At 46.6% G+C, this 27297-nt stretch overlaps 5 protein-coding genes across 19 annotated transcripts in view; 4 read left to right on the plus strand and 1 right to left on the minus strand.

The window, feature by feature from the left end:
• LOC118509119 (E3 ubiquitin-protein ligase CBL) overlaps positions 1–7678 on the plus strand; it is an 80670-nt gene extending 72992 nt beyond the window's left edge. For all 9 annotated transcript variants that reach the window (XM_036049290.1, XM_036049293.1, XM_036049296.1 and 6 more), the window contains one exon: positions 2211–7678. In XM_036049290.1, coding sequence (XP_035905183.1) covers positions 2211–4583 — 2373 coding nt within the window. In that variant the 3' untranslated portion in view covers positions 4584–7678. The remainder of the gene's footprint in view (positions 1–2210) is intronic.
• A 274-nt stretch (positions 7679–7952) lies between these two features.
• Positions 7953–9571, plus strand: LOC118509125 (B9 domain-containing protein 2). The gene has a single exon (XM_036049319.1). The coding sequence runs from the start codon at positions 9008–9010 to the stop codon at positions 9539–9541; it is 534 nt and encodes a 177-aa protein (XP_035905212.1). The 5' UTR covers positions 7953–9007; the 3' UTR covers positions 9542–9571.
• Positions 9539–12683, plus strand: LOC118509123 (tectonic). The gene is made up of 4 exons (XM_036049310.1): positions 9539–9962; positions 10030–10218; positions 10289–10451; positions 10520–12683. Exons 1-4 carry the CDS (start codon positions 9549–9551, stop codon positions 11890–11892), a joined length of 2139 nt encoding a protein of 712 aa, XP_035905203.1. The 5' UTR covers positions 9539–9548; the 3' UTR covers positions 11893–12683.
• Positions 11886–15823, minus strand: LOC118509122. Its single transcript, XM_036049309.1, has 4 exons — positions 15712–15823; positions 14398–15634; positions 14021–14254; positions 11886–13943 (listed from the first exon to the last, which is right to left on the minus strand). The coding sequence occupies exons 2-4, from the start codon at positions 15458–15460 to the stop codon at positions 13024–13026; spliced, it is 2217 nt and encodes a 738-aa protein (XP_035905202.1). The 5' UTR covers positions 15461–15634; positions 15712–15823; the 3' UTR covers positions 11886–13023.
• A 290-nt stretch (positions 15824–16113) lies between these two features.
• LOC118509124 (ras-related protein Rac1) lies at positions 16114–26606 on the plus strand. Of its 7 annotated transcripts, none has more exons than XM_036049312.1 (3): positions 16114–16322; positions 20539–22515; positions 23899–26606. In XM_036049312.1, the coding sequence occupies exon 2, from the start codon at positions 20779–20781 to the stop codon at positions 21355–21357; it is 579 nt and encodes a 192-aa protein (XP_035905205.1). In that variant the 5' UTR covers positions 16114–16322; positions 20539–20778; the 3' UTR covers positions 21358–22515; positions 23899–26606. The 7 variants fall into 7 exon arrangements, with proteins under 7 accessions (XP_035905205.1, XP_035905207.1, XP_035905206.1 ...); XM_036049314.1 differs by having other exon boundaries at positions 16126–16348; positions 23899–26204; XM_036049313.1 differs by having other exon boundaries at positions 16126–16335; positions 23899–26204.
• The last annotated feature ends 691 nt before the right edge of the window (positions 26607–27297 follow it).

A 27297-nucleotide genomic window follows, 5' to 3' on the forward strand; every position in this document is an offset into this window, starting at 1 on the left:
GGAAATCCAACTAAGCGCATTTAAATCAACTCTAAGCGACAGTTTGATCCCTTTTTTTTGCTTCACAAAGGACCTGGCTTGTAGCACTGAACAGATTCTGTATCTATTCTGTGACCTTTTCCTTTTTTGCTGTCGTCGACCTTGATTGGGGTTCGTTTTACTGGTACTCTTGGTTGGTTGGTGGCGAGGATTTGCGCTGATATGCTGAAAATGAATACGTCAATCGTTAAATTCAATCGTGATTGTTGTAACAAAAAAAACAACCGTGAAAGTCGTAGAAAAAGGATTTAAAATGGTAAAAACCACACGAGAGCGATCGGAAATCACCACATGCCGAGGGATTTTATTTCGGTGCGCGATGATGAGCGTAACGCTTATAAAAACGTAACGTTCCGAATTTCAAGGACCTGCTTAATCAAACCTTTAACCAGGTCGTATTCAACGCTATTGGCCTCCGGTCCGGTTTGTGGTACGTAGCGGAGGAAGAGGAGGGGGGGTCTCCACCTACCTCGCCATCGCAGCAATACTTTATCCGTGTTTCTTGGAAAAGCTCAACCCCGCATTCGATAGAAATGTTCGTTTAATGAAGGAAGCTGCCTCCAACCGATCACGCTTTGGTAGGGAGAAAAATCGTGCATCATTAATCTCGCTCGTTCGCTCCGCCTGTTCGCTCTTGAGGTTGCCCTTTTTTATTGAGGTATTCCCATCACACCTATCTCACCGTCTGATCCTTTAAAATTTCCACCGAACGGCACGGCATGGAATGGAAAATTGATTCGTGAAATCAGTCATCGTCGTGAACGGCGATTCCGTGCTGGCGTTCGTTTTGGCAAATGGTTTTTAACTGGAGGAAGGAGGGGTTGAACAAAGGAAAACCACAGAGTGGAAAATATGGAAATATGATATGATTGAAAATTCAAACACAGTTTTTCCCCCATTTCCAACAACGCGTGATTTTTCCACACCACACAAGCCACATTTTTACGGCATTTGCAGTTTTTTTTTTCTGTGCAGCGGGTGTTATTTATAAATGTTGAAATTAAAGTCCTGTCTGCCACTGTTTGCGAATTAATATTGCATCGGCTACAATAAGAGAGCAGTGCAGGATTAGCCCACAAAACCAGTCACCTGTGTGGGAAACGGTGTGGAAAATACGCCACCACACGGCGGCCGCACATGGTTGATGGAGATTGATGCGGAATCGAAACATTCCAGCTAAATGTGCTGTGGTTATTACGAAGTACGAATTGAAAGGACCGATTAATTGCTTTTTGTTTCTCTCTTTTCGTTGCATGTTATTTAAAGGTGTATTTTGTGTGTGTTTTAATCAGAGCTGTTCCCAGAACCATTGCCAGAATTATTGAGAAGAGTAATGAGAATAATACAGCAAATATTAATATTCCATGAGAAGCGTTACAAAGCGTTACATTTAAATTCGAAATTTTGGGTTTCGCTTGGTTTTTTTTTGTATAATAAAATATTCTTAAATATTCTTTTTACAAGCTATTTACTGTTAAAAATTCAATTTAAATTACTATTTCACACTTATCTCACTTTCATAAGTGGTCCGTCACTGTATCTTGAGACCTTCTTGATCGTAACGGCTTACATTGAGACGTATAGGTTCAAACAGCTTTCAATTCCTAAATACCACGCATCAAATTAATGTTCTTTCTATGACTAGCGATTTTTATACAGATTATAATCATAGTTCGTTCACTATTACTTACTTTTTAATTTGCAACATTTTTACTAGAGTTATTATAGGCACTATTAGCATAAGCACGTACTGTAAACTATATTATTTAAATATCATCTAAATGCATGAAGTTTTATATCATTACTCTAACATCTTAATCCATCTCTCTTAGCATTCTTGCTACACGCACTTTCTCTTCTCCTTCTATTCCTGTCTGTTGTGGTAAATGTTTCGATCGTGCAGTCGATCAGATGGTAATATACTAAATAATATTTCCTTCTCTGGTTCTCGTTCTCTCTTTCTCTTTCTTTCTCTCTCTTTTCTCTATTACACTACCTCTTTACGTTTAATCCCCGTATCCTTATGGTATGCGCGTGTGTGTGTGTGTGTGCGCGTGATCGTGTGTCTCCTCATCCTCTGGAAATGGCTGTGTGACTGTATGTGTGTGTGTGTGTGGAATCCTTTTTTTTTGGTTAATTTGTTCGGTGCACGGACTGATAACGGCGAGCAGGACGATTTCAATATTGCCACCTCATCCCTGCACGCGCTGAGCAACAGCATGACGCTGGCACGCAACAACAACGACAAGCAAAGCCCGCACTCATCGCCCCGTCTGCCACGGCGCCAGATACAGCAGTCACAACCACCGTCATCGTGTCAACCAACCTCGCAGGCACCCTCGGCACCGGTGTTATCCGGCAGTGATATCTACGCGGGCGGACCATCGTCGATGCTGCTCGTAGGGATGTCGACCCAGTCACAGCAGCACGGCAATAGTGGGAATGCTGCCCCCACCGCCGGGACAGCTGTTGGTACCTGCAATTCCTGTCCTGGGACACACGCATCCACCAACTCGTCCTCATCATCATCCTCCTCCTCCTCCTCGTCGGCATCCTCCACGACCACCTCCTCGTCCTCTTCCTCCTCTTCCTCGTCGTCCTCTACATCTTCAACTTCATCCGCGTCATCTACCACCTCCTCCTCGTCATCCGCACCCGGCAGTGCACCAGCAAACATCGGGACGGGGATATCAGCACCAACCGCATCTACGCACCCTGCGCTAAGCTCCCCGGCAGCCATAGCGGCGGCAGCTGCCGCCTCCGCACCACCACTAGCAGCGGCCACCGTATCACACACCGTCAACGGCAACCTGGCAACGCACACCAACATTTCGCTTAGTAGCTGCGGCACCACCAACAACCTGGTGAAGTGTAACAAATCTTCCTCCTCTTCCCTTCTACCGCAGGGTGGCGGCGTTAGTGGAGGGGCCGCCTCCTGCACCGGCGCGTCTCACCAGCAGCAGCAGCATCAACCGGCCAACCGGTTAAGCGCCCCGGTCAGCAGTGCGATCGGGTCCGGTAGCTCACCGAGCAGCTATCTCATCCTGAAAGCACTCAACAAAACCCTCTCGAGCGAAACGACCTGCCAGAGTGGTTCGATGGAGTCCATCTACCAGCACGGGTATCGACAGTGTGCAACGACACCGCCACCACTGCCACCGCGCAAGTCCTCGCCGGGAATTCTGGCCGGTGGGAGTGGTGGCGGTGGTAGTGGAGCGGCTGAAGTTCGGCTACAGAAATCGGCCGTCTGTAGTAATCGTGGGAGTGGTCCATCTTCGCAACACCTGCAACCAAACGCGGTGCGAACCTCGGGCCAGATAAATGGAGCTTCGAGTATGGGCAATCTGGCTAATCATACGGCGGGTGGGCTGCATCTTAGCCGCAGCTCGGAGAACCTTCCCTCGTTGGCAACCTGTCAGCAACCTCCTCCACCACCCGTTCCCAAACATCAGAACATCGTTGTGACGGCCCAAGAGCAACACCATACGGCGACGTGTCCCTGCTCTAGCTCTCAGCAACAACAACCTCCCGATCCATTCGCGGCTGGTGATGGTAGCTCGGACAAAGTGATCGTTGGCCCGGCGGAAACGATCGTCGGCATCATTGACACGCGGCCACCCGAGGCACGTCATCCGATCATACTGAAAGTGGACGAAAAGTCGGACCAAAGTCTCATCCTAACGGCCGCCCTCACGCCCAACAACGTGTACCAGTTCAAGCCAACGAGTGCCTCGGTTAGCACCAGCAACCTGAACGGTCTCGTCACGGTACAAACGGCTGTCAGTGAGCAGGTGACGCACAGTAGCGGAGAATCGACGACCACCGTCAGCACCACGTCGGTCCAGTACAAACCAGCCCCGGCACAACCTCAGCCGACACCTCAGCGGCAACCTCAACCCCAACCGCGAACACAGTTCACGCAACCCCAGTCTTCGGTCCCCGCTACCGGTGCCTCACCTTCATCCGCTGTCTCCAACAACCATCAGCGGCATCAATCGCTACCGGCCAACAGTGCCGCTGTTGGGGCGAAGATTCTACCGCATCCACCATCGAAATCGATCACCTCCTCACAGTTGGCTGCGGCGGCGGCTGGTGGTCGATCGGGATCCTCGAGCAGTACCTCCGGTTCCGGTCATCCGCTAGTGTACGAAAACGTGAACCTAGCCTCGAGCGGACCACTGAAGGAGTGTTCCACGAGTAGTAGCAGTAGTAGTAGCAACCACCACCGGCACGGGATGGCAGTCGGTAGTGGTGGTGGTAGTGGGGCGGCGGCCACTAGCAACAGCAGTACGAACAGTAGTAGTAGCAACAATAATCATCTTGCAAATTTTAGTGGCGGAGGACCTTCCCTCAGCTCGGCACTCAACAACAACAACAATCCGAATGTGCCATACGAGAACATTAATCTGGAGTATATTGCGCGGCTAATGCAGGAGGGCTACTCGAAGGAGAACGTCATTACAGCGCTGGGCATCTCGCGGAACAACATCGAGATGGCGTGCGATATACTGCACGAGTTTGTCAGCAAGAGTGGAGGAGGTTGAACTCGGGAATGGAGGAGCAGGAGCCAAAACTAGTTAGGAGATAGGCTTTTTTCTTTTGTAGAATGAGGAACAGGAAGGATGACGGATTTTAACAGACAGACCCCTGATTCCCGGTGTACATATAGTAGAGCTAGTAGCAGTCATAATAATTGTAGTAGTAGTAATATTTAAGTCAATGCGAGTGTGGCGTGTGCACGTGTTTGGTATAGGATTTCAATTGTTTTTTTGTTAGTGTGCCGCGAGTGTGTATGTGTGTGTATGTAGGTAGGGTAGGATCGCGTTGAAAAGGGAGTGTATTATCCTTTCATCAAATGGAAGCTTTATTTTAGTTCCTTATCGTGTCCCGCGTGTGGCACGCTTACGTTTGTAGAAACCTAGATAGGTCACGAGGTATTTTTCGTTCTGCGAATACGGATAACATTAGCTCTCTACATTGCTGTTCTTTCGTTTTTAACCCGTTCATCTCCTGACGCTGAACAGCTGGAGATCTGAATATAGACAGCAAAAAACGGGAAGCGAAAAGCGAACAATCAGCAGCAAACATTCCTACGATACGAAAAGGCGATTATTTGTACTAAAAATACTAATGCGCACAAACGCGAATACTAAAAAAAGAATGGTGACTCGAAGCAGAGTAACGGAGAGATCCTTGCAAAGTTCCCGCAAATGGAACAGTCTGGCAAAAGCGTTTCTCAAACTAGGGGTCCGAAACGCTGCGAACAGGTCTTCTGGCTGTGTTTTATCAGTTTTATCGGCATGGAGGGCAGTGTAAATAATGCTATGCTTTAGTTAGATGAGAAAAGAAATGGCTAACGAATGAAAGGTGTAAAGTAGGTGGCTCTCGTCTAGCAGGCCCAAAGGAGATTGCTCGTCGACCAGATAAGGTTTATTGCTAGTCAATCGTGCGAGTCGTCACGGACGGATAGACGAAGTTAAAACTCGTTAAGAACATTTTATATGACAGAGCTAAAATACACCTCCGAGACATGGGCTCTGTCCAAGGCTGACGAATTCCTCTTTGCTGTGTTCGCGGGGAAGATATTCAGACAAGCTTCAGACAAGGGCCCGTCATGATGGCCGGGATATTGGACGAGATCGAGGGACGGCACTAGATCGAGAGCAGTAGAACGAAGACTTCTGAAAGTCAGCTATGGAACAGCAAAAGAATCTAGAGTATGTATATGAGACCGGTTCGGAGATCTACGGAGATCTGCAGCAGACAAGCTTTCCTTTGCGTTGATATTACACAAGCTTTATACTTTGGTCCGTTTTTTATAAAGATCCATCTCGCAGACATTAATACGTAAACTTTACTTTCTAACCGAAGAGCCAAAGCCAACAAACAAAGCGGAGATTTGATGAGTGCAAGCATGGAGGAGATTTGAAAACATAGCTTTGCATTTAACGGTGTAATTTGAATGAGAACGAATGAATTGAACGATTTTACCTTTTTAAAAAAATCTCCGTAATCTGTAATACTTACTAAAAGAAAAAAAATACACACAAACACACTTCACAAACAAACACTAAAATCCCCCTACTCTTGACTGGGACTGGGAAGCTTTAAGCAATAGCAATTTAAAATGGTAGCTTTGCCGAACGATCGTAAGATGTCGCCACGTGTCTAAGTATCTCTTCTTCTACCCCGCTAAGCTAATTTCTCAGCCCCCAAAACACCTATAAATATATATACCTTGTAATACTCATAATACCCGCCCCATTGCGATTAGCGATTTTTAGCACAATGAAAATAAGCAGTAATGTGTAGTAGTAGTAGTAGTAGTAGCAGTATCTCACCTGTGTACATAATAGTAGCCCAAAACTTATAGAACAAAGAGGGAGAAAAAACACATTGTGAAGAAAATATGTAACACGGTGGTGTACACATAAGAAACCCAAAAGGCAATGGATCGAATGTGATCGTGGGAAATGTGGGGGGGGGGGGGGAAGCAAGAAGTGAAAGAAGCAGAAGCAGAAGCAAAAACATTTGAAACCAAATGCAATCATACAAAGTGAAACAAAATCGAACGAACGAACGTGTTTGTGTAGTTTTGATGAATTGATAAAGTGGTTAAAAGATAAGCAAACAAAATACGAATAGTAATAAAATAGAAGAAGAGCGTTAGAAGAAGGAAAAACACAGCAAAGGGGAAAGAAAATCGAAAACAAATCGCAAAAATCATTTCAAAGCAAGGCGATCATTACACGCGAGAAGAGAAACACGAACCAGCAAAAAAACAAAGCAACTACTACTAGACAGACATAGGAACGGATAACATGCATACATATATATATTTTTTATACGATTTCTTCAATTTAAGGAAAGCAAACAACTAATGCAAATTAAACAAAAAAAAACGAAACAAAAACAAATTACAAAAAAGCAACAAACCAAACACCCAGCAGTAAATACGAAAGGCATACAGACAATTTAACGAAGCAAACGGTTACAATGAACGCGTCTCATCGTTGTCCCATCGTTTTTGATCCTGTCCGGGGTTTTATGCTGCTGTGAAAGTGTGCGTGTGTGTGCGAGTGTGTGTGCGCGCGAATGTGTATGTGTGTTAGTATTGAATGGGCAGATAAGGATCAGCCTGCTCGCCGCGGTCCTCGATAAGCAGCACAATGTTACGGATAATAGTTTGCACTACATACCTTGTACCGGGTTCACGTTGGAACACATCCAGAACCATAATGTGGAGGAACTCGCTCGCAATGCACACAACTCTTCACACAACAGCACACTGAAAGGAATTTAAGATTTTTGCCAAAAGAATCACTACCAGCTCAGCAGCAAACAGATGGGGGGGCGCAGGTAAGGTGTCCTTCTTCACCGAAGGAATGAGTTTGCTGGCAGGGATGGTTCCATCAACACTGTGAATACCGAAGCTAGACAGCAAAGGGATAGAGAGCGAGAGAGATCAGATAGATCGTTGTGTGGTAAGCGGGAGAACCTATGCAATGCAATGCGCCATTTTACATTACTGCTACACTGCACACGGTGGGTTGCTGCGATATGGCGCGCACTGGAGTGGAACAAACTGGAACAAATATATTGTATATGTATCTCAAACCAGAGCATATAAGAAACTTAAGTGAAGTTGTTGGTGTTGCTTTTTCTTGTTTTATTATCTATTCTGTTAATTTTTTTTAAATTTTGAGAAATAAATAAGCTACTAAGTCTTTAAAAGTAAGAAGGGAATTAGTCCTTCTTCTTTCTTGGCCTAACGACCTCTTAGGTCATGCCTGCCATTTCTGGCCTACTAGACTTATTGTTACCGCATAGTTGGATAGTCAAACCTCACTATGGGGGAACAGCCGAGATGAGATTTGAACTCCGGTCCTGCCGTGTGAAGACCGGCGCCGCAGTCGCATCTACCACCGGGCCGCCCCAGTCCACCTGGGATTTAGAAATTGGACAAGAGTTCGGCAAGACTCGTCCGCAAGCCTTAGACAACCTTTTCCGAATGTCTAGATGCTTTGCGTTAAATAGTTTCCCTAAACGACGAGGTCTATTGGACGCTGTGCTGATGCCCTTTAGATGATGAGATTTTATGGAAGACATCTTTTCTTCTTCACTGGCACTACAACCTCGAGAGGTTTCGGCATGCCATTTCTGGTTTTCTGTGACTTTATTTTACCCTAAAAAGCGATTTCGAAAAGTTCCTTTGGATAATGAGTAAAATTTCACAGGGACTCCACATGGACGGTGAGGTCTTTTGAAGACGAAACCCCCAACGACGAAATGTTTCAGTAAAACCCCAGTGGTTGAGGAGATACCTTAGATGGCAAAAGCCTGTTATTTCAACTTGTTTTGCAAAACAGTTTCTGTGCCTAAGTCTAGGATTGGAGGCTCACATATAAAGTTAATCAACAATGTTACAGTTGGCGGTAAATCCTGTTTGGCGGCTTTATTTTGCGTGAAGGATAGGTTGGGGAAGGACGTTTCCCCAGTTTAATAAAATTGCTTGACTTCATGATATCGTTTGAGGTCCGTTTTATTAACATTGGTTGAACACTGCAATTTGGAACTTTCATACAGCACTTAAACAGCGTAAGCGCTGCTTATTGATAGAGCAATGCTTTTCTTGTATATTTTATTAAATTCTTAAAAACAATATAAGCATGACCAGTTGGGATACACTTTTTTTATAGAATCCGAAGCCTTTGATTTGTTTATCCTGCCACGGAACCCGGCGTTGTAGCCTGTTCGCTGTTTGACATCGCGGCACGTGGTTGCCATGACGATCCAAACGCTTACTTCACAGCCTAGCAACGAGGAAAAGCAAAACATACACAGTTGTACAGTACAGCCACCCGTCATCCAGATCAGTCTCGAGAGCGTTGAGGATTCTCTTTCAATTATCGCTCAAATTTGTTTAAAAAATCTGTGAAACAGTTTCACACCGAGCAATGCACGCCTAATGGCAGAACTGCACATAATCGGCGAACTCAAGACGGCAGTGGACTTCGAGGAACCGAACCTGTTCTGCCGCTGGAGCATCCAGTACGGTTCGAACTGGAAAGCCATCGAGGGTTACACCGAAGGTCAGTCCTGCTGCAGTACGTCACGCATCGAGCAACGGGCCGATTTCTGCACACCGATCGATCTACATCTCGTGACCCGTGGGCTTCAGGGTTGGCCCAAACTGCACGTGGAAGTGTATGCGGTGAACGCCCTTCAACACTATTGGCCGGTAGGATACGGGTTTGCCTTTGTGCCGGTACGTCCCGGCCATCACCGGGTGCGGATCGCTACGTGGAAAGTTTCTTCGTCCCGGGTGGCCGATACGGTGCGGGAGAAGTTCCACACGGGTGGGTTTTCGTTGGCCAAAAGTGACATCGCGTTCACGGGTATCGAGCGGTACAAGTTACTGACCAAAACAGCCGGCACAGTGGAATTAGATTTGATGCTAATATTTAAGAACTTTGCCGAGTATGGTGTTGAACTGCACTGACTTCAGGATGACAATCAAGGTCTTGTTAATTTTGCTGGCATTGCTTGCACCAAGCATTGCCGGCGGTGAACGCAACATTCAGCATTTCGTCAAGATAGATGTGGCGAAGATTAACGTCAAGAATACGACAGATCCGAATGGAAATGTGAGTTCAACTACGCCTATTAGTGAACCAGTGACGGACACATCTACCAAGGCCTCCACGACCGAAAGCACTACCAGCACATCCGCCACTACGTCTACAACAACCAGCAAAGCAACCACAACGGAAGCAGCTGTTACTACGGAAAGCACTACTACGACAAGTTCTTCCACTGCAACGCCTGCTTTGGATCCATTGGATACGTTGTTTCCACCGCTCAAAGCAGGCCGTGCTGCGAAGTTGGTTCCCAAGGGATATTACTGCCGATGTGATCTTACGGTGAGAGTATTTGAATTTCCTTGACAAAGAAGCCATTTTAACCTCTCTTATCTTTTGTGATTTCCAGATTAATGTGTGTGATATCAACTGTTGTTGCGATATCGATTGCCACGCAGCCATCTTGCGCACCTACGACTGCGATCAGGAGGAACTTCATACGGACGAATACCACCACGACGAAGGGTTACAGTCGTGCCGGGTACAGGGCGGATTGTTCTGTCTCGTTGAACCTATCTACGAGGAAGGAGATGATAGTGTGAGTAGGAACGGTCCTTGAAGTCTCAAGAATACTATATCGCTTCAATTCATTCCCCATTTATTTTCAGTACTACAACCCTGAAAGACTTCCTACCGCAACCCGACACAAATGGAAGGAAGTGTTTCCCTTGGACAGTTCCACTTCTTCAGAAGACGTCCGTTCGGACCACTATCGTGTAGATGACGCTCTGTACGTCTACAATGAAACAAGTGAATTGGTGCACCTATTTGGTATTACTGAGGAATCCTTCATTCTCTTGACTTTGAAGTACTAACGAAGATTCTTCGTCTAATTTTAGCTCTTCCCGTCTCACTCACCGGTACCGTGTGTCAAATCGATCAACCGGTACGCTTTCTGCGAGACCGCACCAACCTTTGCCGCCGAACGGTGGATGAGTTGAGCGACTTTAATCGAGCCTTTTTCCGACACGCACCATCATCGGTACGGTTCTTTCGTACACCGAAAAAATCCACCGTCATGGAGCACTACTGTGTGGAGGATGGGGATTGTCTTAATGCAACTGTTTCCGTTTGTAATTATGGCGATGGCTGGAATTGTACGCAGGGCGCGAACTTGACCGATACCACCTCGGGGGATGAGATATTCGAGGAAGATCCCGGGACCGTTTGCCGAGAGCTTGAGATCGAGTTTTATCACAACTATACCAACCTGCAGCGAGTTCACATGAAGCTCCTCTGCAGACCGTATCCTGATAGAAGCTCTGATGGAGACATTTACGTCGAAGTTGTATGGCAACGTGTCACTGTTAAGTTTATAGTGTCGACTCCTCCATCGAAAGTGAATTCAACCCGCGCCGTTAGTGGAAATATTGGATATCTCGTAGGGAAACCGTTGATTGTGTCGCACCAAGAGTTTCCTCCAAATGGAACCCTTCCACCAGGAGAAACTCCACCGGAAAATCTACCAAATCGCATGCTAGCTTACTTCACTAACGGGACACGCCTTCCGGATGCTTCCTTTCGTCTACGCTTTCCAATTAGTCGTAGAAATCGGTGCGTCCTAACCGAAACCGACCATCAAACGGTAGACTTTGGAACGGATGTGTTTCATCGCTGCAATTACATACCACCCGATCTCTTCAACCAAACCACCGGAAGTGTCCAGAACTATACCAAATTTTGTCACGAGCTCCAGGCAGGGTTGTACGCACAGCTACTCCACGGCATTTATCCGGATGTAACTTCTGCGGGAGGAAAAAGCTACGACAAACTTAACCTGTACCTATCAAAGTATGGCAATCCGATTAATCGTACCACCGACTGGGTTCGTGTACGCTCCACCAACGTTATCCTTGATGCGGAACCAGGCGCTGAAGCACCATCGTCAAGCACCACCGATACCATCGAAAGCTACTTCACCTGCAGCAACATGCTCATCAACGTGGAGTATCGGTTCTACTATGCGAGGACGCGGGTGCGTGACGTGCGGCATCAAGCGATCGTACATGATGCCGAGATTGTGTTTGGACCGCGTGTAAATCTACGCTTCCGGTTGGATGAAGAGGTCCGGGTGCCGCTGTTCATACAGGTACAGTTTTTCGACTTAACCTCATCCTCGGTAACGGTGGTGGGCTTTAGCTGGTTTGTGGTTGGTTTCTGTGTGGTGTTTGCGTTCTTGGTACGAAAGACTACTTCCAGGGAGTATTACTGAGTCACAGCAGCAAACATATATTTTTTAAATTGACAATTAATTTAAGATAAGTTGTAGAGCTTGAATAGAAAGTAATGTATTATTGTGTTCTAAGGTGAACAAAATCCTTCGTTCCGAATATTGTTTGGTGTAAAGGGCCCGTCCAGCTTCAAGTCTTTCAAATGTAAATCCTGTTCTCAGCTCTTTAAAATCAGAACTGGTGCCATCCTGAGGAGTTCCTCAACTAGTCCTTCACTCCTTCACATGATCCTGCGATTGACTCAAGCTTTATTTTAAGCACGTGGACCTCAGCATAGGAGATCACAATTTAAAATAATTTCTCAAAGGCTAGTGTCAGATCGGCACATGTTTTTTTAAGTGTCCCCGCTGGGACTGATAACTGACGAAGGTTCTGAGACTGATCCAGATGCTTAGCCTAAAAAGCGGGCGTATAAAGGAACCGCATAACCTAGTAGCTGTCAGCAGGTCTCCAATGGGCTACGGGAGTCCATTATCTTAAACAGAAATCAGCGATGGCCATCAGAACGCCTGCACCAGGCAGTTACAACACTGAGCCAAGAGGGGTCTCTTAGACTTATTAGTCTATGCTTATATTCCATTCGGTGATCATGAAGTCCTGATGAAGTTAGGAGAAGTTTTACTAGGGAAAAAATCACCATACCCGAGAGAAAGGAGAGTAGGTTTTGTTTAAAATTGAAACCTATTTTATTGCTCTGCTCATTGCAACTGTTGGATTGATTGTACTGTACCACCTAGCTTACCTTAATTATATGAAGCAGCGGTTAAAAATAGTTTTTTTACGAAAAGGACCTTTTCTCCTCTAAAGCAATATCCTGGCATTTGGTAAAAAAGGTTTAAAAAGCGACCGAGATAAGCAGTCTGAGGTGGGGGTAGATGCGACAGCGGCACCGATCTTAACACGACAGGACCGTGGGGTTCAAACCCCATTTGGGCCGTGTTTTCCCCTATAGTGAGGACTGACTGATAAGTCTAGTAAGCCAGAAATGGCAAGTACATGACCATGGCCCTAAGAGGTCGTTAGGCTAAGAAAGAAGAAGAAGAAGAAGAAGGGCAGTCTTTCTTATGTGTCATGGTGGGTTTCGAGCGGCGAGTTTGCACAGCTACACCCGCTCATTCGATCATGTTCAACGTGCGTGCAACGCTTTGGAATTCGGTCCTTGCCACGTAACATCCGGTCATAACACGCTTCCCACTGTACGCCATCCGGCCATGCAGCACGCGCCAATTGTCAAAGATCAGTACGGTCCCGGGTGTTAGCTGGAACTTCCACTGCGCTTCCTCCCGGTGTAACGCCTCGGCAAGTTTCCTATAGTCGGCATAAAACTGTGGCACCGTCTCAGGCGCCAGCGTACGCAACGGCGCACGATCGTACGGGTTGAAGCGGATCTGCTCCACCGCACCGGGCAGTACGGGATGCTTCCGTATTACCGGTGCAGTATGCTGATGATGTTTGTCCTCCTCCATGTATTCCGCTTCTAGCGGATACTCACACAGCCGTTCGTATGCTTCGGGGTCGGTTTCGCGCAGCTGTTCCACCGCCCGAAATCCATCTACCAGCAACGTTTCACCGCCCTTTCCGTTGAACTGGATGCAGTGCAGTACCTGCAGACCGGCCGCATCACTAAAATACGTATTGTCTGTGTGAGGGCCGAGAAACCCGTTCGTGTACGCCGTATCGCTGTGATCCATCTTGCTTTCGCTGAACGTCCACATATCGCCGAACAGTGTGCGCTGCACGGGAAAGATACGTTTCACCGCCATCTCCGTGCTTTGCTGGTTCGGCGGCACTTTCGTAATGAAGGCAAACCCGTACCGGAGCAAACTGTCCACGACCTGGCACATGACGATATCTTCGCACAGGAGATCGTTCAGCGTGACGCGTGCGTAGCCGGGTGAACTGTCGGAAGCGATAAGCTCGCGGTCCCACAGCACAAGCTGTGCGCGCTGTTCTTCCAACCGCTTGCGGAAGTTGTCCACGTGGTTGCTGAACACCACGTTCAGATCGTACGATGAGCGATGTCCATCCTGCCCTATGGGGAGGATACAAGAAAAGCTGATTAAGATGGGAAAATCGGACCGATTTTGATTATTGCTCCACCGTACTTACACACGATGCTGATCTTATCGTCGTAAATTTCACACGATTCGGGCTGTATGTCCAGTGGCAAATCGAGGATGGAGGTAGAACGTTGAAACGTGGCTCCATTGTAACAATCCTCACAGCGACAGTGGTCCCGCAGCCACACGTAACTAACCGATACGGATTCGTCCGTCTTAACGTTCCGTACGGTAAGGAATCGGTCCTTGTCCGCTGTTACGTCCAGCTTGTCCGAATTCATTGCTGCAAATGAGACGAGAAAGAGGGCATATGATTGTGCTTTCTGTCATCAGTTTTAAATTAGCACACGCGATCTGCTGCCTCTCCTTGAGCCTTGATAAGCGATCGTAACAGCCCGGGGGGTTAAAGTCCGGCGGTACACTAACCTTTATCACGTTCGTTTTCATCCTCGTCGGCTAGCCGTAGCAGTCGCTCGTCAAGACACAGTGCGCCACCTTCGGCCTGCAGTTTGCGCTGTAATCGTTGCAGATTGTCCGGGGTACATTCGAGCAGGGCCAATACCTTCGTACTAGTACTGGGTGGAGCTGCTTCCACGTCCGGTTGCTTCTCTTCCTGTGGCTCCGCTGGTGGCTTATCATCCACCTTCGGCAGCAATTCGTCGGTTTGCGTTATCGCCGTTTTACGCTCCGCTATTATCGGTGGCACCTTAACCCGTTTCAGCACCAGCGATCCTTTATTGACGATTGGCACCCCACCAGCCAATGGGACAATATTGAGCGGTGGTTTCATAACCGTTGAGCGTCGTAGCACGTTGTTCGTGTCCGTGGACGGGACCTTCGCTGGCGGTTCCACCGTGCTGGCAACGGGCATTTGCACTGGAATGGTTCGTTTCGAGAAGACACGCTTCAAGGCAGGTGATGGTGGTTGGGCCGTGCTTAGCTTTGCAATTTTCAGTGGCGGAGAAACATTCTTCACGACCTGCGGAGGCACGACCGTCACTACCTCCTCGAAGGAATCAATGAAATCGGTCAGTTCTACGTGCACCGTGGAGGATGATCTTCCCTGGCTATTATCCTTCGCCTGATCTCCGAACTGTGTTGTATCGTCATCGAGCACGCTTCTGTCGGCAATCTCGTGTTTTTCCTCTTCCAGGCTGTTTTCGACGGGAATCATTGCCGCCGGTCGGTTCGGTGGTGGCAGATCCCGATTTAACCCTTCCGGATCGTTCAGTGTGACGAGATTGATCGACGGTACGGCCGTTATGTTTATGCTTCGGGACGCTTTGTTTTTGTAGTCGGAATCGCGGAAATGACGCGAACAGATGTAGTACCGCTTGCGGATGATTTCGATCGGCAGGCCGATGAAGCTATCGATGCCCAGCACCCGGCGCCACTGTTCGGCCCGTTCGTTGTCCGACGGGAACTTGTGCACGAGCGAAAATTTTTCATCCTTGCAGCACGGTACACAGCAGGAGCGTAGCTTGTTCATATTGTCCGGAGAAGAACCACGGTCGAGACGGTTTCGATAGTGATTCCCTGCCTGCCACAGCAGCAACAACAACAGCGAAGGTTTCCCGCCGTGTCCAAACAACTTCTTGCGTTTGCGTTTATCTTGTCATATTGGCGTTGGGGTGTTGACGGAGGATGCTATTGCTAGCGGATTCTACCGGGGGAAAAGTTTGATTCGGATTGAAGCGTCTATATACTTTATTATGCGACGAACCTTACTTAAAAACTTACCGTTCAATGCTTCTTGGATGCGTACGAAACCAAAACACAAGCCGTGTTTTTTGTATCTTTTCAATTTGAATGTTTTGCAAGAAAATATTATTGAGATCCTTTTCTTCAAGCAAATGTGTTTCCATTCCATCTGTCAAAAGCTTTCTGTCAGAAATCGGTACTTGGGAGCACAGTGAAAAAGAATTAAATGCGGTCAAAATTTTTTTAACCGCTTCTGTAAACAACTATTTTACATTTTAAACCGATTTGCAGTGACCTAAATGGTATTTTAAAATGAAATAAAAAATTTTGGACACAAAACACCCTCTGTTAGATGAAATATTACGAGAATTATAAAATTTCTGTCAAGTAAAAAATCCCCAGGATTTTCTTCCAAATGTCTTTGGTGATGGCCACCACGCTATCCCACGGTGAATGGATGATTGATGAAGGAAAAAAAAGCTATCAAACTTCCAACATTTGTGTGGTGGCTCTGTGGAATTACTGGCCGCAGATAGGCAGCAAGCGGGTGTGAAACGAGCGATATTCCAGCAGCGACCGGATCAGAATCCAAACCCGCAACAGCAACAGCACCACCCAGCACGGTAGCGACACATTATTTTATCAACGAGGTGCGTCCCTTCTGTACGTCGTGTGTGTACGTGTGCGTGTAGAAACCCGTAGATTTAGCCCGTATGTGTGCATAAGGGAGCATAGATAACGCGCCGCGACCAAATCCACCCGTATGTGCACATTTCTTTGCTCCCGTGTCATCGCGCTGGCGAACAGATTCCAAAGCCCCAAAGTGGTGGTACGGTGATTTAGGAAAAGTTAAAACCCATCGTCATACACACCGAAAGACATAAAACACGGTGTATTGTGTGTCGGTGGTGGGAAAAGAAAAGTGAGTTTTCCTTCCGTCGTCGAATGGGGTGACCAACGCAAAGCGGGTGTGTTTGTGCATGATGTACGGGGTGCTGCGGGATAGCAGGGGAGGGGGTATGAAGAAGAGACGTGTGTGTTGGAGAAGAGACAGACAAAAGGAAAAAAAAAACAGTGAAACAACGTAACCGCGGTGTACGCGGTTTACCCGTTTTGATTCTCTGTTGCGTTGGCCCAACACCTAGCGAAAAGTGAAGTGTGACGTACGGTAAATGAAGGAAAAAGTGCAAGAAAAGATACATACACACACACACGCACACAGGCGCATCGAATTGATTTGTCAAAGTGGTTTGGCGAAAAAATGTCCTATCGCGCTCAATCCCGTCGTCGTAAAAATGATCTGTGATCGCGGTGCGTCCTCCAATCGGTTCCGTGTCTTCCCTGGCCTTACTGCTCTATCCCACGCACCAACCCTTGAGTTCCGGTCCCTCAAGGTCTCAGGCCGTCCCGTTCTAGCTCGCTTCCTTTCCCACACGCCCTTATTCACTGACGGCGCTGCTGGTGCTGCTGCTGCTGGTAGCAACTGTCAGTGTGTGTTTTTTTGTTGTATTTTAGCGAACACCACCAGCACACACTCGGATGGAATGATCTCGGTTGGATGTGGTTGGAGCGAACGAGTGATGATTTAATGCGTTTGGGTGGGAATGGGGTAGGTGGGGTTGGTGGAGAAGCAATGGCAGCACCAGTGTCACCTGCTCACACCCACCACACCCGCACTTCCTTCCGCTTCCTTCGTCGGGGACCCCCACTGAATGACGGCACATAATGCGGCCATCTGACACAACCCTCTGCACCCTGCCCGATTGGGATTGATGTTGATGTTGGTCGGAAAATCGCAACTCCAAGTGCGTGTGTTTATGCGTGTGTGTATCTGTGCGTGGAACGTTCTTCCAAACAAGCTCCAAATCTAGTGTGCCAAGATTGTTGAAGAAAAACACACAGGCTGACTGAGACTCCCTCCCGTGATCATTCGCATCGCCGACGACCGTCAAAGTACGCGCGTTGTTGCCTCTCGCACACATTCTTGCATTTGTTGTGTGGGCCTAGTGGAGGTATGGGTGTGTGTGTGTGTGTGTTGTTTTTTATTTGGATCTTTCTTCTGCCCCGTGGAGTGCGCGATGCGTGTGTGTATTTCGATCGATGACGTCGATGCTTGAGGTTGAGTCAGCGATACACCCTCAGGAGGCAGGGGAGGAGACGCGGATGAAATCAAACGGTGCGAGGAAACGGGAGCAAGGGAGAGCACCGTAAACGAAACGGGGAAAGGTAGCAGGAAAAGCGTAATTTTGTTTAAAATTTTTCTCTCTCTCCCAACGCCTGCTCCGATTAGACGCGCACACCAAACGGGGATTGATCGTAGCAACCACCGCCGCAAAGAAAAAGGAGCAAAACATTGGGTCGATCACCACCCCCCGACCACCCTCCCATCGCGACCGTCAAATTGCTTGCGATCGTGCGCAGTCTGTACACGCAGTGCTGCACTAGCTGCACTGAAACTGCGCGGAAGTGGTAATAGTGGCAGGAGAAAGTTGAAGATAAAGAGACATCCCTCTCTCTGTCCCTCCAACCACCACCACCCCATTTTCAACCGGCCCGTCTGCTACGCCCTGCACACGCTTTAACGATCTGATTATGCGGAACCTTAAAAGCGCGCTTTGCGTGTGTGTCATCGCGGAATGGTTGGTTGTGTGAAGCACCAATGCTCCGGACTGCGCATGAAAGACCAATAATAATGATTCATTCAATCGAGCTGCCCACCACCACCCAACGAGAAGGCCTACCCCATAAGCCACCACCGGCATACGCTTTTCAGTAATTCGATTTTGATCAACTTGTACACAGTACCAGTATCATCGGCAGGCGCGCGGTTGGACCCCTGCGAAAGGATTACATTTGCCTCGTCCGGTCATTGATCGATACTGTGTTGCATTCCCTGCGTGCTTGAGGATGATACGGCCCTCGCCCCAGACCTTCCTAACTTTAAGGTGCCCTTATGTGACCGGAAAATAACAAAACCCAGGAAGTCTAGCGGCAATACCTGCTGCTGCTACTGCTGTGGAAGGGTGAAAGTGGCACTAATTTTCATCAATTGATCAATCTCCATCCTATGGGCGGTTGGATTTGGGTTCAATGTTACGTTCCCAGGGCCAAAGATCGTGCCCCTCTCTCTCTCTCTCTCTCTCTCAAACCAATTTAGTCACACCGCTGTCGTCCCTTCCATTCATTCATCTTTTCTGGTTCGAAAATCGGAAAGTGACGACGAAAAACGAAATGCCTTCAACATTCTGCCCGGAGTAAGGATTGTTTGCTGGGAAAATTGGATTTTAAAACAACAAACGCAATTCATCGGCCATCGGCTCTAAGCAACCCGCAAACGGTGGATGGTTTCTAAGCGATCTCTGTGTTTACTTTGACCTACGGCCGCACACAACCCGTTCACGGCATGCTCGGTGGTGCTCTATTTTTGGGTCAGTTACGAATTATTGCACGAAACTGAAAGGAAGAGGTGCAAAGCTTGGGCAGCAGCAGGGTCGAATGTTGATTCTTTCCATAGTATGGAACGAAGGGCGGGCAAATTTTTAAAACCACGTTCTCTGAATTTAGCTATATGTCTATTTGTTTTTTAAGCAACTCGTATAAATACCCACCGGAAAGTGAAGTTATTTCATAGGAAAGTATGCTACGCTGTGTCTCTCTGCCGCAAATTTGTAACCTTCTTATCTACCGGGTTCGATAGTGCGATATCAGCGAAAACAGTCTATCAGTTTTGTGTGTTTGCATTCGTATGTGCCTGTGTGTGTGTCGTGGTGGTGAAATAATAGGTGAACAATGAGAAAAAAAGGACGGTGGTTATCTGCAGCAGTGGCAAAACCTTCTTACCACCCTAAAAGCCTTTCCCCCGGGAGTTAATGTGCGGTAGCGCCCGCGCGTATGTTTTGGTTATGTGAAGAATTTGTGAACCTACTGTTTTCTTGCCACTCACTTCCTCGGCGTGTAAATGATTAAACGTTTTTCCAAGAACTCGTGTGCCGTGCGTGTGTGTTTGTGTGGGATTAGGGACAATTTACTGACAGTGGACAAAAACAGCAAAAAGTCACGTCTAGCGAGTCGTTGGTCCGAGATAGCCATTTAAATAAGGGGATTTTTTTACCAAATCGTTTCCAGGTCGACGAGCCTCGCCAGCTTTGATCAGCCAACAGCTCATTAGCAGCAGGCTTGAATAACTGGTGAAATGCACTGTCTACTATAGAACGAATGAAGCTCAACGTTTACTGGAATGCATGAATATCCTTTAGCAATAGAACGAATCACTGGGCACGTAAACCCGAACCTAAACACGTATCGGGACCAGACCGACATCGAAGGAACCGCTGAAATAACGAGCTTGCGCCGATAGTTTAGGCAATCCGCATTACATGGGTTCTTGAGGATGATGCGTAGAGTACCCTTAATCGATCGATCGGAGGAGGATTTCTTAAGAGGATCCTCTTAATCGATAGTTTTTAGTAGTTTAAGTTATATATTTCCAACGTCTATACAACATCCAATGTAAGATTTTTTCCTTATTACTGTATTTTTGAACGGTGTTGCACTGATACTACTAATTATCCTGGAGAGTCCATGCAATGCGGGTAGTCGAATCGTTAGGCGCATATAAGCTCAACGAATTGAACGATTACATCAATGTCTCCGATGAGCTGGTCATGCGAACGATACTGTAAGATTTAAAAGCCATCCACATGGACAGGGGAAGCTTTGCAGGTCCGAATGGAGATGGAGTGAAGTTCTTGTATTTGATTACACCTAAGGAGCGTTTGGATCTTTGTGGATGTTTCAGATCCGCTGATTTATTTCCTGCAACAAGTTTATTAATATCATGCTCTTGATGCTCTTCCCTCCTTTCAGGTGCTGCATGTACTCTCAATTGGAACATTGACAGCCGTGCTCCCTCCTCACAGTGAGCACCACTTTCACCTTCACCCGTCGCCGTGTGTCTGCTGAAGACAAACAGCACACACACACACATTCGCGCGTGTATCGCACCGCACACACTGCCAATCGTGTGTCTTGCGCACACCAGCCACAAAAGAGGCCACAAAACCACGGAGAGGGGCCAGAAACAGTAGTGAACAGGCCAGCATCACCATGCAAGCGATTAAATGCGTTGTCGTCGGTGACGGTGCCGTCGGTAAGACGTGCCTGCTGATCAGCTACACAACGAACGCGTTCCCGGGCGAATACATCCCGACCGTGTTCGACAACTACTCCGCGAACGTGATGGTCGACGGCAAACCGATCAATCTCGGGCTTTGGGATACGGCCGGCCAGGAGGATTACGATCGGCTCCGTCCCCTGTCCTACCCACAGACGGACGTGTTTCTCATCTGCTTTTCACTCGTCAATCCGGCCTCGTTCGAGAACGTGCGAGCAAAGTGGTACCCGGAGGTGCGCCACCACTGTCCGAACATACCGATCATACTGGTCGGGACGAAGCTCGATCTGCGGGATGATAAGAACACGGTGGACAAGCTGCGGGATAAGAAGCTCGCACCGATCACGTACCCGCAGGGGTTGGCCATGGCGAAGGAGATTGGCGCGGTCAAGTACCTCGAGTGTTCGGCACTGACGCAGAAGGGCCTGAAGACGGTGTTCGACGAAGCGATCCGGGCGGTCCTGTGTCCGATGATACCGCCGAAGAAGAAACCCAAGTGTAACATCCTCTAAAGATTGTTCGCTTTATGTTTTTTTTGCTCTGTTTTAAAACGTCAAAAGAAATCTACAATCGCGCTTTTGCCTCTAGCTCCTTCCGCTCCTCCTCCGACCGCTCTCCCTCCCCCCGTCACCGAACGGGTTAGGGCTTGTGGGTGGTTTGTGTATATGTGAAGGAACGATCGTTTAAAATCGGCACCACCACATTCGTCCGTTCCTGTCTTCCCGCAGAACACCGGCACCTACCCTCTGTCCAGCAGCGCCTCTCCCAGTAAACCGCGATTGTGTAGCGAAACGAACACGAGCAAAAGCAACGTGAGAACGAGAAGCGCGCACGCACAGGACACATAAAACAGCAAACACACACACCAGACACACAGGACATGCCGGAAGGATCATATCTATTAGCGCAAGCAAAAAGAGAATCAAAAACCAATCACACCGTTGGTAAAGATGTTTTGGGGAGCCTGTCTAACGCGGGAAAATTTAATTGGACCGAACGATGGAATACGGAAGCAAACAATTGGAAACAAAAACGAAGCATCTTTCACCAAGCGAGTGACATCAAGTGAAATAGAAATGCGTGAGATTCCATCACTATCATCATCATCATCATCAATCGAGCCCCATCGTCGTCGTCGTTGTCGTCGTCGTTGTCGTCGTCGTCCTGTTCACACATCATTTCCCGGTCATCCTGCTCATCATGATCCGCCTTTATCATAAAGCAGTGGACCTCATGGCGCCGCTCATCGGGCCCGAGTGGCGTGACCTTCCTCCTGTCTGTCTCCCGCTCTCTCTCTCACACACACACTATCGCTCGCCCGCTGTCCCGTTCCGTTTAATTTTATTCAGTTTAGTTATTTTTTTTTTATTTTGTTAATTTAATACACTCGATGCAAGAACCGTGCACACCGCACAGAACAGTAGAAGGTTGTGAAGGTTAGAGCGTACGGAATGCAAAAACGCAAGGAATTCATGCAAACAAGATGCGTGTAAAGGACACTGTTCCGCGATGGGCGAAGCAGCAGTAGCAGCAGCATCACAGCAGCATTTATCCCTGTACAACCGGTGATAGCAGACAGCTTCAGCTGTAGATGGCAAAGTTTGATCATCCTTCACCACATCACCCGGGGCGGGGATGCGTACACGGTTGCAGTTGGTTTAGCTCAAAAGGTAATTAATACTAACCATCGCGCTTGGAGCAGCTACACTTTGTTCGCTTTCTACTTTAAATTGTTAATCCATCGTTAGTGATTTTTAATGATCACTCGCTTGTTACTTCTCTGTGTTACGCACGCATACGCGGTCGATCACATCCACCCCGTCCCACAATCTGGGTCAGTGGTGTGTGTCGGCGGGTGTGCATCGTAGGTGTTCGTCGCGATTTCTGCGAAACACACACAGCCTGATTAGAGCTGGCTGGTTAATAAAGTTAATGGGATAGCTCACGAAACGGCCGGAACCGTGTGCTTCTCTTTCCCTGTGTGTATTAGGGGGTCGTACGGGCCAACACGATATTGTGTGGGCTTTCTCCTGTTTTGTTTTGGTTGATTCGTTGGATTATTCTGGGGCTGGAACGTGCGATAAGCTTCCCGGGAGTTTTCTGCACGAAGTGAGGGTGATTTATGGTTCCGTCCCGGTTCTATAAGTTGCGTCTTATGTGATCCCTAATTTCAGTTTTGTTTAATCCAATCATTTAAACCATGTAAGGAAGATCAGCTGTGTTACTGATAGAAATGGAACCTTCTCCTATTTTTTTTTTGTAAAATCTGCCATCATTCGGATAAATAGTAATGGGAATAACCAATCAGTAACTTGATTTAAATCAGAGTGAATGAGTCAGAATAGTGAGCGAAATGTTATACTAATTCTTAAAGAGTTATATCTCGAAGAATGATTTAACTCTCCTTGCCGACAAACCACTCATTCACAGTGGTGGGTTAAGATATTTGAAGGCCCCGAGTGGAATAGCAGTTGAGGCCCCTCTAATTGTGTTATTAGTGGGAAACGACAGGATTGTTTAGGGCCCCGAGCGGCCGCGCTCCTTCCGCTCGTAGGTTGATCCGCCACTGCTCACTCACTGTGGTTTACTAACTCACTTCGTGTTCACTCACTCACCACGTGTTAACTCACTCACTTCGTGTTAACTCACTCACTATAGTTCACTCACTTGTGAGTTAAATGTTAAACTCACGAGTGAGTTGGAAACGAAGTGAGTGAGTAGCAAGTCGACGAGAAGGGTTAAATCACCAATGAGATATTTAACTCATACGTGAGTTGAAACGCAGTGGCTAGTCAGCACGGAGAGTTAAATCATTAGTTGGTTGAAATCAACGTGATTAGTTAGTGATGATTTAAATCATCTCAGGTATTGGTTAGCTTCAACTCATTCACTCATTTAACATAACTCATTGAAATTATATTAAATGAGATTTTAGGTCTCCGAAGATCGTCCATTTTCCATTGGCTTGCTTTTTTTTTCAACTCTTAAAAACAGTTAGAAAATCACATTCGATTCCTACTAATATTCTTCTTCTCTCCGTTTCTTTATTACAGATAAACACTTCATCTGAATTCATCTGCTTTACACGGTGTACCTGCTTCCCGCATTTCCTAGATACGTAGGCAGGCAGAAAATGTATCTAATCCATTCGTTTTTAGTTACAACGGGGCACACTACACTATACTGCTAATGCCACACACGTGCATGGCAATCATGTGTGTACCGTAATGTGTAGCTCGATCAGTGTCAGCTTGGTTGTGATTTTTTTTTCCTTTAATAAGCAACATGCAACTACTCTTGCGCGCGCGTAGTTCATGCTACGAAGAAGCTTATTTTGGAGAGAGAAAAAAAGTTAATTTAGTTTATAAACTTTCGAGTAATCAATCAGTTGTTTAAAGCTAGGGCTTTTAAGTTTCAGCAGGGTAGTTTTGAATTTTTGCACTCTGTCGGGGGGAACCCCATCGGTTAGGCGCCGTTTCATGTCCGCTATAGTTTGTATTTTTTTATTCTTTTTTTTTAAATTTATTTTCTGTTTCTAGCTTTTACACTCTAAAGGGGAAAATTACACAAAGCTCTATTAAACAGGACGCATTTTTGCACTGCTACCAGTTTCTTCCTTTCTTTTTTCCTTCACTCTTTCTTCACAATACTTTTTCTGAGAGACAGTCAGAGCCGGACGGGACATTAAGCAATAGACCCTATAGGATGGGTATTATTCAAACACACACACACACACTTGTGCACGCGAACTCCTTATTCACACGCTGCAAAGCCATGTTTCACGTTGGGAGGGAAGGTTGCTGCATAGCTGGGGGGGGATAGAGTAAAGGACCCTAAAGCTTGGAGACAGAGAGAGAGGGAGGGAGAGGATAGGATTATTGAGCAATTCTAAGTAGACGGCAATCGACGGCGTGTGTGGTGTAAGATTTTAGTTGAAACGATTAAAAAAAACAAAAAACCTAAAATCAAACAAACTATGTAAGATAGGTGTGTATGTGCGTGAGTGTGCATGTGCGTGTACGTGTAAAACAAGAGTTTCACAAAATGGCGAGACAACGTGGCCAGTTTCAAATTGGCCAAACACAAAGGGCAGAAGGATTGTGTCCGTACTGTATGTGTGCGTGTGTGTGTGTGATGATTGTTCTTTAGATGATAATGGCGAAAAAATCAGAGATTAAAACTCACATTACAAGTCAAATAGCGCGAACCGAAATCCTGTGCAGAAGAGCCTAGATGTTATTCTAAAACCAACAAAAAAGAAGAAGAAAACAAATCAGATAATAATCTGCTTCCTTTTTTTGGGTACTACTTGTCCTTCCAAAACATTATGCTTTGTCTACTAATTTACCCAACGGGTCCTGCTGTGTCGTGCTGGATCGTATTTTTTTTGCTCTACTACATAGGACGGCGCTCAATATAGCCACCATATCTTGTTATCAAGGAACAATCATTTACCGTACATCATCCTGCGATCAGCTGCGTAGCTTCCCATTGCTGAAGGCGGAAAGGCCGTAGACCAACTTCCGCCAGCCAATAGGTCCTTAAAAACAAGTCTCCATATGATTAAAACAATGCTCAGGTCCGAGATTACTGTTATCACGCTGCGCACATTGTGCTAAGTTGTCTTCACACGGCAGGACCGGGAGGGGGCTCAAATCCCACCCGAACCGTTCCCCCATAGCTGAGGACTCTGACGTATGGACGTTTGTTTTTCGTGTGATCGGCAAAATCCATTTTTTATACGCTTGCTCACACTTCTCCCCTTTTCTCTAGTGCCCGTGTAAAAGTGTATAGATGTGTGTGTGTTTTTTTCACTGTTGTCCTGCTGCAAAGAAAGTGCTTTTTGTAATCGCTGTTTGTGTATGAGTGGGTGTGAACGGGTGTGCATGTGTGTGCGTGAGAGAAGGCGCAACGCACAAAACCCGTGCGTCTATAGCTCTTAAAAAAAGAGAAGAACTCTTTAACCAAAATAGTTGTAACAGTGCGATCGAAAATCCCACAAACACTCTCACACACACATGCTAGCCACACAGAAAAAAGCCAAGCAAAAATAATAAGAAAAGGGGAACGAAGCATCCTGTGCCCCAGGTGAAGCCAGTGTGGGACAAGGCGGCCTGCCCGTCGCCGAAAAAAAGGGATGTTTGTAGGCTGAGGGCGCCAAAAAAAAAATAAAGGAAGAAGAGCGGACAAAAGGAGCGAAGCAGAAGCGGAAGAGGAAAACTTTATAACAAAGTGTAATGATGCATTAATATTAGGTAGGCTCTTGAGAGATATATAGGCGTGTGCGCTTTTCCTGCGTTTTTGTTTTAAAAAAACTAACAGACGGGGAAATGTGTAGATTAATACAAGTGGCGAGAGAAATAAAAAAGAAAACAAATGACCCCAACTCCCATTCCCCCCATCTCCCCTTCCGTGTGTCACTGTAGGGAACCGATTTATACAAAAGAGAAGCAGAAGAAAGCCCCACAGAACGAACGTATATATACACCCAACTTCAATCTGGAACAAAACGAACACGACAAGAAAACAAAACCGGAGACAAGATGTGTAAAAGAGCGAGAGCGACCGAACGAGAGATGTTTTAAAAAACTGGTAAAAAACAAAACAAATTTGAACTCCTCTACAACAGATCAGGTGGAGACATGTGCCCTGCCAAAACAGACAAAATAAAGAGAAAAAAAAAATCCACACGTTGAGGAAAAAGGGAAGCGGCAGAAAAAGCAAAACCAAAACAATGAAATAAAAGGACATAAAACGAAGAGTGCAAAAACACAAACACAGACTTAACACACAAAACAAACGACATCGACAAACCTAACAGCTAAACATTGTTGCAATCAGAGAGAGAAAGAGAGCAAAAAACAGAAAAAAGGTAAAAAAAGAAGATAAGAAAAGAAAACAAAAAACAAAACACCGGATTACCGAAAAATAGGAAGAAAGGGAAGAAGCAAAAGGTCCCCCCATCCCGCCCATCCCGGTGGAGCTGAGCAGAAGAGGAAACAAAACAAGAAAATTATTGATATAACACTTTTTAATAAGTAATGGATTATTATGATTATGATTATTATTATTATTATTGAGTAATTAATAAAAACAAAGATAAAATACTAAAACAAACAAAGAACAAAAAACCAATCGGAACCGAGGATCATATCGAAAAGCGGGTTAATATCACCCGGACCCCACCCGCGCACAAGGGTTCGTCGTGCGTCGTTTTGGGGTCCAGAAAATTGTTGGCGCCATTTTATACTTTTTCTTTGTTTTTGCTTACGTTTTTTCGCTCTCTCTCTGTTTTTCTTTTTCAGCTTCAGTTTTTCCTTTTCTTGTTCTACCTGTTTTTCCCACCCTGTTGAGAAGTTCTAGGAGCCATTAGTCGTTGGCCAGGGGAAGCAACATTCACATCCATCTGTTGTGTCGCCATCATCATTGCTCATCTTCATCTTCACATGGAC

This window comes from Anopheles stephensi, chromosome 3 (assembly GCF_013141755.1).
Source record: "Anopheles stephensi strain Indian chromosome 3, UCI_ANSTEP_V1.0, whole genome shotgun sequence".
Taxonomy (NCBI): Eukaryota; Metazoa; Arthropoda; class Insecta; order Diptera; family Culicidae; genus Anopheles; species Anopheles stephensi.

Excerpts from the sequence above, each read along its gene's own strand:
- LOC118509123 (XM_036049310.1), top strand. The coding sequence starts at position 9,549 with ATGACAATCAAGGTCTTGTTAATTTTGCTGGCATTGCTTGCACCAAGC. Across the intron at positions 10,219-10,288 it reads ACGAGGAAGGAGATGATAGT|TACTACAACCCTGAAAGACT; the intron begins GTGAGTAGGAAC and ends ATTTATTTTCAG. Across the intron at positions 10,452-10,519 it reads TGAATTGGTGCACCTATTTG|CTCTTCCCGTCTCACTCACC; the intron begins GTATTACTGAGG and ends GTCTAATTTTAG.
- LOC118509125 (XM_036049319.1), top strand. The coding sequence starts at position 9,008 with ATGGCAGAACTGCACATAATCGGCGAACTCAAGACGGCAGTGGACTTC.
- LOC118509122 (XM_036049309.1), bottom strand. The coding sequence starts at position 15,460 with ATGAACAAGCTACGCTCCTGCTGTGTACCGTGCTGCAAGGATGAAAAA. Across the intron at positions 14,255-14,397 it reads TGAAAACGAACGTGATAAAG|CAATGAATTCGGACAAGCTG; the intron begins GTTAGTGTACCG and ends TCTCATTTGCAG. Across the intron at positions 13,944-14,020 it reads CGATAAGATCAGCATCGTGT|GGCAGGATGGACATCGCTCA; the intron begins GTAAGTACGGTG and ends TCCTCCCCATAG.
- LOC118509124 (XM_036049312.1), top strand. The coding sequence starts at position 20,779 with ATGCAAGCGATTAAATGCGTTGTCGTCGGTGACGGTGCCGTCGGTAAG.